The sequence below is a fragment of the Nannospalax galili genome, unplaced genomic scaffold (genome assembly GCF_000622305.1).
Source record: "Nannospalax galili isolate Female #2095 unplaced genomic scaffold, S.galili_v1.0 scaffold294, whole genome shotgun sequence".
NCBI classification, from domain to species: Eukaryota; Metazoa; Chordata; class Mammalia; order Rodentia; family Spalacidae; genus Nannospalax; species Nannospalax galili.
In genome coordinates, this window is record NW_008335053.1 from 351662 (window position 1) to 364276 (window position 12615).

At 38.9% G+C, this 12615-nt stretch overlaps 1 protein-coding gene and 1 pseudogene across 3 annotated transcripts in view; one reads left to right on the forward strand and one right to left on the reverse strand.

Moving 5' to 3' along the window:
- The window catches only part of Acbd6 (acyl-CoA binding domain containing 6), a 154674-nt gene that overhangs the window by 67918 nt on the left and 74141 nt on the right, over nucleotides 1-12615 (reverse strand). For all 3 annotated transcript variants that reach the window (XM_029561913.1, XM_008829739.3, XM_029561914.1), the window contains exon 5: nucleotides 7490-7595. In XM_029561913.1, the coding sequence (XP_029417773.1) occupies nucleotides 7490-7595 (106 nt within the window). The remainder of the gene's footprint in view (nucleotides 1-7489; nucleotides 7596-12615) is intronic.
- Nucleotides 9224-10814, forward strand: LOC103731376 (annotated as a pseudogene).

The following is a 12615-nucleotide window of genomic DNA, read 5'->3' on the forward strand; positions in this document are numbered from 1 at the left end:
AATTACTAATTATTATTATAGGAAGGTGCTAAGAAAAAAATCAATTCATCTGAAGACAATGGATAAAGAAATTGATAATGGAACATTACTCAACAATAAAAAGGAAGTGCTGAGCTATGATAATAAAGGTGAACTGCCAAAGCCATTATACTGAATAAAAGAAGCCTGAGAACTAAGCATGGATTTGATCCCAGCACTCTGGTGGCAGAGGCAGGCACACCCCTGTAAGATCGAGGCCAGCCTGGCCTACATAGCAAGTTCCAGGCCAGCTTGGGGCTACAGGGAGACTCTGTTTCATAAAGAGGAAGATGTTGTGGAGATGGATGATGATAATGGCTACACATTGTAGATACTCTTTTTTGTCTTTTTCTGACCATTTCATATATGAGTACATTGAATTTATACCATTCTCACCCTCCCTCTCCCTGCTTCAATTCCTCCTCCATCCCTCCACTGCATCTGGGATTCCTGACCTCCTCTTTTGTATTTATTAATGTGTATACATACACACATGCATATAATAATACATTCATGTGTATATATAATACACACACACACACACACACACACACACACACACACACAACCTGAGTCCATTTAGTGTTGCTTGTATGTACATGTGTTTAGGACTGACCACTTGGGGCTGGATAACCTACTGGAGCTCATCCCTGGAGAAAACTGACTCTCCCGCCCTCAGCAGCCGCTGATCACCTGTAGTTCTTTGTCTAGGGGTGGGTCCTTGTAGACTTTCCCATATGTCTGATGGCATGTTAACTGGTGTGGTCATTATTCAGGTCTTCTTTAGGCAACCATATTGTTGAGATTTCCTAGGTGCAGCATGCCTGTCACATCTAAAAGACACTACCCCACAGCAGGTGTCCTGGTCCTCTGGCTCTTACAACCTTTCCACCCCTCTTCCATGATGTTCTCTGATATTTTTTCTACCACAAAACTAATATACATAAAAATGATAGCAATGGTATATTTTGTTATGAGTATTTTACTACAATAGAAAAAAAAAAAGATAGCAAAGTCCGTAAGATTTAAGCTGCTTTTGCTATCTTCTGGTTTTGTATTAAGTATGAGATTCTAGTGTACAGCACGGTCATAGATATTTTGTTCATGAAAAGGGCACTGAGCATTAAATACCACTGTCTGGATCAGTGCAAATAAGCATAATTAAGCAGCTTGTAATGCATTTATCAATCATTAGTGTGAAAAACAAAGTTTCTTCAAATTAGTATTTTATGTGTATCTTTTTTTTTCTTCTTTTCCTTTTCAAATCTTAAATAAAGGAATAAATTTAGCCTCAGTGTACGGGCTACTTAAGTCTTTACGTTGTGTTAGGCCTATACTGTCAGTTTTACCAAAGTTTTCAAGCAGTTTTTCAAGTCATAAATGTAAATTATTTTCTTCCATGAGCGACAGATTTAAAATAAAGCAGGGAGGGAGGATGCCAAAATAAAGGTGACTACTTCCAAATTATTTCAATCAACACATATGAAAAGTAGCTAATTAACTGAATTATGCCCTCAAAAGGTTTGAAATAAAAGAATCTTACAAGAGAAGAAGCTCATTGAGAGCAGTTCACTGCAAACCAATGAAATGTACAGGAACACTTTTGGGCACCTTATGATAGCTGCATCGTGATGATGTCATCAATTTTGCTAATATAGCATATTATTGCTTGTGTTCTAAAATAAACTGTAAAGATCTAAAATACTTTTTAAATATCATCAAAAAGCATGCATTTAGTGTCTATTGTTTATGACATTAATCTGAGAAATAATATATGAGAAAACTGTAATCTGTACCTATTTTCGTAAGAAATATTCTGCTTACACCATAAATATACTTTACAAATTATTTACACCATATTTCCCCCTAAAAGATTTTTTTTTTAAAGCTGGAGAGACAGCAAAGTGGTTAAGAGCATTTGCTGTTCTTCCAGAGAACCCAAGTTCCGTTCCCAGCACCCACATCAGGCAGCTTACAATGCCTGTAACTCCAGCTCCAAGGGACCTGATGCCATCTTCTGGCATCTATGGGGAACCCACACACATGTGGCATACACACACACACACACACACACACACACACAGAAAAAGACACTGAAAAAGGGGTATTTTCCTGGAAGATCTGCAAATGCTTAGTGTGTGTGAAAAGCTGTAGTAATAGGTGCAAAGGTAAAACTTGAACCAACATATAAAAATGTAAACAGTGCAACAATAATCTCTCATTCACTTTTTTCTTCATAATCTCTCAATTTCCAAACATTTGCAGATGATTAAAGTTATAGTAAAAGTAGTTACTTAAATTTAAAAAGCCAGTATGTAGGGCTGGAGAGATGGCTCAGTGGCTAAGAGCACCGACTGCTCTTGCAGAGGACCTGGGTTTGATTCCCAGCACCCACATGGCGGCTACAAACTGTCCTTAACTCCAGTTCCAGGGGACTCTGAAGTCCTGTTCTGACTGCTACAGTGTTGTACGACACAGGTGCACCTATAAACATGCAAACAATACCCTCATACACAGAAAATAATAATAAAATATTAAAAAAAAGCCAGTATGTATAACACCATGTTGCTATAAACCTGAACCTTGGAACATCTGGTAGATAAACTTCCTGAACAGAAAGGTATAACTACAACATCTTTTCTTTGGTGCAAAATCCAATCTCCTAATTTTGTCATTAAGAAACACTAAATTATTTTCTCAAATTAGAAATATATGCTTTAAGGTGGATAGGCTCATATTTCTTTGTATGCATGTATGAAATTCTCAAAGAATAAAAAGTCTTTTAAAAATATGCCTTGGACTGGAAATATAATGCAGTACCTAGTATCTGCAATGACCAGGATCAATTGCTCTCGCACCATAGTTATATGTATACATAAATATGGAAAGGAAACAAAAGCTTTGGCTTTACTACATTATTAGCAATTACAAATTAAAGGGAAAAAGGACAAACACATACTCAGGTAACTCCATTATGTAATACAAGTACATTTTATTTAAAAGACATTTCATATATATTTATCACGACATTGTGAGAATCAGATCCAAATATTTGCTTCTCGGGTAAAGATGATTATTAAGTTATAAATTTATAATAATTTATTGTATGATTTTAATGCATAGGATATACATTATGCATTCTTTTCATTTTATGACTATAATTAAGTTTATGTGCTCATAGCAAATTCTGCATGCAATAAATGTACCTTAGTCATATAAGGACAAGAGTAAACGTGTTTGAGTGTGCTAAATAACATTTTAAATAAAAAACAATAGCCCCAGAAACCCTACACAATTAACACAGAAATATCTTAAGTTCAAACATCAGAAACACGAATGGAATGTCTTTTCAAAAATAAAATCATTACTTAACTTAGAAGGATACTTCTGAGGTTATATACATTTGGTGTGTTACCAGGGCTTACCAAATTGTTTTACATGTTAGAGCTTTAAATGGCACGAAGCCCTATAATTTATTTTATTTAGGATGTTAAGTTTGATTCTGATTTTAAGCTCCATCTCCCTGTGTTCTTAAATTAATTCATACAAACCCCTGGTTAACAATAAAAGGGTTTCCCATCAGTATTCAAAGCCCAGCCCGAGTTGCCATGGCTGAGAGGACAGAAATCTGCTTGGAGCAATGAGAGAACCCAACTGAATTCTTGGCGTCTCAGTCTATGAATGTGTAAACACTTCATCTGTTCATGGAAACACAATGTTCTGGCAGGATGGGGGTAAAGGTGACTGCTTGGGTAACAGACGGGAAGAGCTGAGCAGGAGAACTACATCAAGGCACTAAATGGTCAAGCAGAAACATCATGCAAGTTCTTTTATTTTCACAAAAAAAGTGATGTTCTTTAGTATAAGCTCTTTGCACTCTAGGCACGCTATCCCTACAGCTGTCCATCCAATCATTTTTGCAGAGGTTACATATAGATGTGACCTTTACAGCTGTGTTTGTGGAAGGCAGCTATGCTCACCACTATACAACCAACACTACAGCTGTTTGTAAAAACAAAATTTTCTTTTCTCTCTTTTGGAAAATTCTAATATAAACAGGGCCAACTGAAATTTGCTTATCCTTCTGTTTTGCTTATCCATCTTCAATTCAGTGGTGAAAACACTCTCCCAGACCTGAATTCTATTTGGCAACTATATGTGTTTGAGAAAGCAAATGCCCATCACTGAATGTTGGTTCATGTCTGTAAAATAAGGCTGATACCTCCTTGCAAGAATTCCTGTGAAAACGATGGAGTCAGAATGAAAGTGCTCTGTAACTACAACACACACTGTGTAAAGTGTAGCTATCTGAACAATAAAAATATATATAGTGATCATATGGAACATACATGATATTTTCCAGTGGGGAGAAAAGTAATCTTGAAAATTTACATCGTTCCTTCATTCATTTCTTCCTTTTTTTTTTTTTTTTTTTTTTGAGACAGGGTCTCCCTGTAGCCTCAGCTAGACTGGAACTCATTATATAGACCAGGCTGGCCTCGAACTTACAGAGATTTGCCTGCCTCTGTCTCCCAAGTGCTGGGACTAAAGGCGTGCACCACCATGCCTGGTAATTCTTCCTCATATTATCACTTTTCATTCACATTAAGAACAATTAAAGAAGCTGAAAATCATTGAGTCCTTACTATGTGTATGCAAGGTACTAGTCATACACATTAATTCATTGGTCCTCAGATGGATCCTGGGCAAGTGCTGCTACTGTCTCCATCTACTTATTAGGAAACAGGCACTGAGTAAACCTGATAAAGACACAAGGCTAGGAAGTGACAGCACAGGCCTTGAATCGATGTAGTCTAGCCTTCACCATTATACCTTTTACCATTTCTATCAGTTCATTTATACTAATTCATTAAGTATTTAGTGAATATTCCAAGAATTGAGAGATCTGCAACAAAAAAAGATATCAAAACATTTACACCTTTTTCAGGGAGCTATTAGAGGAAACAATCCACAAAAATAGGGAAATGAATAAAGAAAGTGAAAGGTACTGAAGATATTCCAGCAATTTCAGGAAGTAAATAACAAAGGAAATCAGAGGATCCAGAAAACAGAGGCAAAGAAAATTCCTAGGATAACATCTACACAACAGGCCAAGACAGTAACTAGCACAGAGCAGAGCTGAACAGGGAAGGAACACTCCAGAAGGCATAGAGCTAAGATGGTATCAGATTCATTCCTGGAGTGTCTGAGTGCACCAAGAAGAGTTTGATAGTTCTTCTGGGCATTCCTATAGAAACTGCTGCCTCCCAAGGCTAAGGGATCATTGCAGAAGAGGGGAGAGGAGACTGAAAGAGCCAGAGAAGGTGGATGACCACAAGGAAACAGAGTCCTCTAGACAGCTGGTCGGTTACTCATATGAACTGACAGCAATGGTGACAGCACGCATAAGTCCCATGCAGACTCAAACAAGGCAAAATCCCAGCATAGATGTAGGAAGCAGGTAAGAAACCCCAACTCTATCTGAGGAACTATTGGAAACAATGGCTGCTGGAAAGGGGAGAGTCAGTCTGTCTTAAGAGAGACTCTTGGTAGGTTAGCCAGGCTCCAGTGGATTGCACGCACACCGAAGGGCATTTGAGAACACAAATTTGACTCTATCGCCTTAATAAATATATATCAGAGTATGTGAAATTGGATGGGGAGTAGTAAGAGAGGTTGCAGGTGGGGAGGGGTTCTAAATATAATAAAAATATATTGTATGAAATTCACAAAAATCCAATTAAAAAGGAAAAATGTAAATGTGCTTGGTGTATGTGGATGGGGTGGGGGGGTCCCATACTAGAGTATCTATTCACTGATACTTCATCTTAGAATGGAAAGCCACATGAAATCCAGAGGAACTGGGGCCAAGCAAGGCTAGCAGAGTCCCACAGAGTCCCAACTAAACCCAGTCCCTGTTAAAATATCAGCAAAGATAAACATGAAGCAAGAGACAAAGTAAAAAGATCAGAATATTTGAAATGTCGTCATCCATGACAAGATGGTGATATAATCAAGAAATTGTTGTAAGCCACTAAACTTTGGGGAATGCTGCTACTGTAGCAAAGTTGACTGATGCACACAGTACAGTTCATAGCTCAGCAATGAGTATTATTTACATAGTAGAATAATATTAACACTGATTTAATTAAAATTCAAACAGAAAGCTGAAATTCAAAGTTGTATCATAACCAGTCATGCATGGTAGCATACAACTTTAATTTCAGCATTTGGGAGGCAGATGCTGGTGGATCTCTGTGAGTTTGAAGACAGCCTGGTCTACATAGAAAGGTTCATACCAGACAGAGCTATATAATAAGACCCTGTCTCAGAAACAAAACAAAACAAAGTGTGCCATAACTCTACTAAGAGGTCAGAGAAAGAAAAGGGAAGATGATTTTAGATATATAAGCCCAAATATAAAACACTAGGAACTCAATAATGTGTAAAGTAGAAAAGTCAAAGGGCAAAATATAGTATTTGGAATTCTGTGTGTAAAATGCAAAAGAAACAACAGAATTCAAAGTTTTTGTCTCAAGGGAGCTAGAACTAATTGTAGCATTACAATTTCATATTTCCAATTCCAGATGCCATTGACAATATGGTACAGGGAAGATGCTGACTGAAATTGAGATGCTATTAAGGGTTAACCTGTTTAGGGGCTCTTAATTACAAATTGAATATTTGTATACTCAGTATATCATCTGTGAATACTGCATGCCTTATTTCTAACAATTACCATGTGTTGGCACGTTCATGTCAGCCTTTCCTTTTATTGTTTTTGTGGCAAGCAACTGAGCTACACCATCAGGTCCCTTTTAACCATTTCAATAACAGAATCGTGAAAGAATGAGAAAAATAAAAGTCAATTAAAAAACTCTGCTCTTTTGTTAACAACCAGAATTCAATTCAATATGTAGTGATTTTACTCACAAAAATAAGTTATAAAGTAATACATGCTACAAAATAATTTAGCATAGGGTCCATTTAAATAGTGGGCAGGCATTTAATTACTGAATTTATCAAAATTCTGATACAACTTTCTAGACATATATTTCCACACAAAAATCAATATACCAATACACATATTTGCAGTAAAATAATAGAAGATACTACTTGTAAAGGGAATTTTGCTGTCACCTATAGATTTCACTTACCACGTTAATGGTTTGCTTTCTTTTTATCATGAGCAAATGGAAGCTATTGACTGTGTCAAGTTTCAGCTCAAAACTTCTAGTACATGCATAAAAATACATGAATAGAAGCACAGAATCCTCGCTCACAACAATGCTTCTGAGATGCCCTTAACCATACTGTACTTTGAGTGGTACTCAAGAGGCCCACTATTTAGAAAAAGACATCAAGGCAGAACAACAAAGCATAAGAAAAACGAAACCAGTATGCCTTATAATCTACCAGGCTATAAAATTCAGTCATCAGAAATCAAAATAGTAGGGCATGTTTTCCATACCTCTTCGTCTTTCATATTCACGTCCACATTTTTCGATTTGATGGCTTTGGTTATATAGTCAATGTTGTTTTCCCTGCAGTAATCAAATATGTTTTTGTCTTCTTCCCTAAACAAATAAAAAATCTGTGTTACTGGATAATACATAAAAGTTAATCATTTTTAATGTAACTTGTTTGCTGCCAACACAGACATCAATGGAATCTGTTTTATTTTAACTACATGAAGAGTAAAAAGTTCCAATAGATACAATATATCCAATATCCAAAATGACTCTTAGCAACCATGATTGCTATGGGGAAAACTTCATTGTCCAGCAGGTTACAGCAGTAGATCAGCATTACACCTTGAAGTAGGTTTTCTCTGTCCTTCTCCCAGTTTCTTTCTTAATACCAACAGGCACAAAGTCCCATGATAGGATTTTCAGTTAGAGCACTGCAATAAGATGACAGTTTAGGGAAACAAAAGCTGGGAAGAATACTGTTTTAAGTGTATTGCATGAGATCATTCATTTAATCTTTTTTGGCCTATGTGTGTTCATGTGTGTGCATGTACATGTGTGTGCAGGTGGATGTGCATGTGTGCACATCTTTCTTGATTGCTCTTTTATTTATTGAGGCAAGGTCTCTTGCTGAACCCCAGAGCTCACCAATTCCAGCTAGTGTAGCTAGCTAGTTTGTCCTGGGGATCCCCATCACTAACTTCTTCCTGAGTGTAGGAATTACAGTCATGCCTGCTGGCTTTTATGTGGGCTCTGGGGATCTGACCTCTGGTTCTCCTGCTTGTGAGGCAGGCCCTTTATCCACTGAGTCATCTCCCCAATCCTCATTTAATCTTTAATTCAGTAACCTCAGTGTATAGGTAAACAGGTTAAGTAACTTTGCAAATATTACATTTATCAAATGTGGGTGGGAGAAAGTGGTTAGAAGTGCATTCTGCTCTGAAGCCCAGAGTTCGGTTCTCAGCACCCACAACACACCGCTCACAACCATCTGTAACTCCAGCTTCAGGGGGAATACAATGTCTTTGTCCCCTGCTGGCAATTGTGCTCATGTGTACACCCCTCCCCCACATACATAAACACCCACACACAGACACACAAACATGTACACATACTTTTAAAACTTAAATTCTTTTTAAAAAGCTGGAATTCACTCAAACCAACTGACTGAATACAGTACATTTTCTATCATACAACGTGCCTCCACTGGTCAGTTGCAGTCTATTCTAAAATCTAAAGCAGATATTTTTAGCATGAGGTCTATGAACTCTCAAAAATACTACATGAAATTACCTTGGTAACACATGCATTTTTATGGATTTTCTGGATCAGTGACTCACAAAACAATAGGTAATTTAGAATAGTAAAATGAAAGTCTCTAATATGTGGACTGAACTTTATGGACAGGTATAAAAGAACGAATTTTGTGTTCCCAAAACTAAAGTTGTGTGTCTTATTACCTCCAAGGCCATACTTTTCACTTATTAAAAAAGTGGTAGCTAGCCGGGCGTGGTGGCGCACACCTTTAATTCCAGCACTTGGGAGGCAGAGGCAGGTGGATCTCTGCGAGTTCAAGGCCAGTCTGGTCTACATAGTGAGTTCCAGGACAGCTGGGCCTACAGGGGGTAAAAGTGCTTACTATACAAGCATTAAGACCCGACTTCAGATCCCTGGAGCACACATAAAGCAGGGCACTGCAGTGAGTGCCTGCAATCCCAGCAGGGAGCAGAGCAGCGATGGGAGCCATGGAGGAGACACCACCTGATGCTGCAGGGCAGCAACAAGCTGCACCAGGAGAAACTGACCCTGGGCGTCCCCACATCCTAGAATCTTCCCCAGGTGTAACATAGGTGACTATTATAGAAAGCTGACTCTCATATGATTTCTTTGTGGAAACAAAAACCAATTGTGTGATGCCTGAGGGATGTGAGATACTTTTGGTGGGGTGGGGGTGGGGTGGGGGGGTGGCTTGCCTGGCAACAAATATTTTAATTTTTGTTTAGGATGACAAACAATTTTCAAGTTTACTTCCTTGTCTGTTTGCTGTTTAAATACAAAGCTAAACCACAAACAGGTACAATCAGGACATTTCATCTCACAGTTCCCCTTCCTGGCAGATCCTCCTTTAAGTCTCAGACCACTGACCAGGCTGATGAGGGGTGCAAAGGAAGACTTTCTTAGGTAGCACCATCATGAGGCTAGGGGACAGAATGGAGGTGTTGGGGAAAATGATAGGTCTCCATTCATATTTCCCGGGCTCCTTAGCTCCAGCCCCTGGACTGATGGTGACCAGTGAGGACCAGCACCCCCTAGGAAGGGTGGAAGCCACCAATTCCTGCTCACATTCCAGGTGAAAACTTGAGTCTCATCCTGGTTTCTTGGCTACTTGGCCTTGCTGGCTGACAGGTACCCCTGGTGCCATACCTATCAGATGCCTGATGCTGCCCTGTGGTGGCTGAGATCCTGGGATGACAGGTTTACACTTCATGGCTGCATCATCCCAGGACACCAAGGGCTCTGACAAACAGAAGGCCTTGACAACAGGTTCAGAACTTTCCACGCAGTAGAATTGGGGTGTAGGGGGTAATTGGGCTTAGTAATTTCTTAGTAATTACTTTTGATTAGAATAGAGTACCATCTCAAATCTTCTCTACAAAAACCAAACAAACAAAAAGAAAAAAGACTTTCAAAAAAAAAAAAAAAAAAAAGAAAAACACAGCCATTTCATGATGTGAGACACTTTTACCTGATGACACGGAATGTGAAGCTGGATGAGCACATCACTGCATGAAGAGCATGGGAATTAATGCATCTCAAAACTGACTCAGCTCAGCCAGCCTTCCATGTACTCACTTCCTAATGCACCGACTCTGACAGACCTAGAGGATGATACCCATGAAGCCAATGAGGAGAAGCCAGAGAAGTCTCACTTTGACTCCCAAAGTGTGATATTTGAGCTAGATTCATGCAATGGGAATGGGAAGGTTTGCCTTATCTATGAAAATAGGAAACCAGGATTACCTCATGACACTGAAATCTGGTTCCTGGACAGAGCATTATACTGGCATTTTCTCACAGATACCTTACTGCCTATTATCACCTGGTCATCACCCACCTGGGCCTGCCCAGTGGCAGTATGCCTTCACCAGCTATGGTATTAGCCCACAGGCCAAGCAATGGTTCGGTATGTATGAGCCTGTCACCTACAACACAAACTTGTTCAAGGACGAGAACGAGTCCTCTGTAAACAAGCTGGATCCCACCAAAGTGTTTAAGAGCAAGACCAAAATCTTAATCCCCAAAAGGAAGGGCTTGTATGGCCTGTAGGTACCTAGAAAAGGCCTGGGCCCTCAGCTCCCCCTGTTCCTAAACCCTTCTTTGGCGTTTTGGAAACCCTGTCTGAAAATGAGCACCCCTCAACCCAGCTCCCCTCTAGCCCCACAATTCAATGCACAGATGGCCCTCAAACTCTTTTTGTGTGTGTGACTGTAAGCATCCCCTCAGTGACCAAAGAAAGCTCTAGGCTTTTATTCCCTGTGTCATTAGCCAGGAGCTGGAAGGGCACACTGAATTCTCCCAGGAGTCCTTCCCCTAGTAGGTTGTGCAGTCCCATCTCCAAAAGCTATTAAGAATTTCAGATCTGTTGAGAACTTTCCTGGTTTTTTTTCCAGATCTTCCCTATTTTTATACTCAACCCATAACCTCTTAGCAGTAGACATTCTCCAGAAATAAACCCATGGCTTGACCCATGAAATATTAGTAGCCACTTTAGTTATGAAAAATTCATATCCTCAATTGCATTAGTACCTTTCCAAGCATTTACATGTCTAGTAGATTCCATATTGGACACCACAGAGATATGGAACATTTCTATAAAAGAAATGTTTTGGACAGCATTTCATAAGAATTTCTTTCTGTTCTTCTGATCAGTTTGTTTTTGCTGTTAGATAATGTTGATGCTTTAACTTGATGGGCTACATAATGTTTTGTGAAGACTCTTAAAGAGACAGTTTTATGTTTTTTATGTCGTATACCACAAACAAATCTTACTTGGCTCATTTCTTTCTAAATTTTCTATAAAGTTCCATCGTCCCGATCAAAAAATTAAAATAAAATAAAAAAATAAAAATCCTGCCCATCAGAGTTCATCTTCCTTAACAAGCACCCTAAACAACTAATGTGGCACAAAAAGTTATGGCCAATCATAGCTGTCTTAAAAAACATTACTTTGGTATAAGTCATCCTAAAGCCTTCCTGAAGCACCTAGTGTATTTTATCGAGCACCTACTTAGTACTGGGCAAAATTTTGTCATCAAGAGATGTAAGACTAGGGGCTGGAGAGATGGCTCAGCGGTTAAGAGCACTAACTGCTCTTGCAGAGGACCAGGGTTCAATTCCCAGGACCCACATGGTGGCTATGAATGCTCCTTAACTCCAGTTCCAGGGGAATCCGACACCCTCTTCTGACCTCCGTGGCATTGCATGACAGGATGCACTCACATACACGCAGGCAATACACTCACACATAAAATGAAAATAATAAATAAAAATAATTTTTAAAAAAAGAGTTGTTGGGGCTGGAGAGATGGCTCAGTGGTTAAGAACACTGACTGTTCTTGCAGAAGACCTGGGTTTGAATCCCAGCACCCACATGGCAGCTAACAACTGTCCATAACTCTAGCTCCAGGGGCTCCAACAGCCGCTAAAATAAAATAAAATAAAATAAAATAAAACAAAATAAAATATTTTTTAAAAAAAGAGATGTAAGGCTAAAGAAGATAGTTTGCCTTTGATACACTTGCACTATGTATATTGAAATGGTCTGCTTCAAGCTAGAGAAAAATAAGATAGGTTTTAAGAAATAAATTATTTTTTAAATTGAAAATGTCTTTTTTTTAACAGAAGTTAAAGTGTGGTTTAAAACCACTACTCTGTAAAGGAAATATGGAAGACTGAGGTCAAAACCCAAGGAAGACTGATTTTAAAAAATCAAGGCTGTAGCCAGGTGTGGTGGCACACTCTTTAGTCCCAGCATTCGGGAGGCAGAGGCTGGAGGATCTCTGTGAGTTCAAGGTTGGCCTGGTCTACACAGTGAGTTCCAGGCCAGCTGGGGCTACAAGGGAGACCC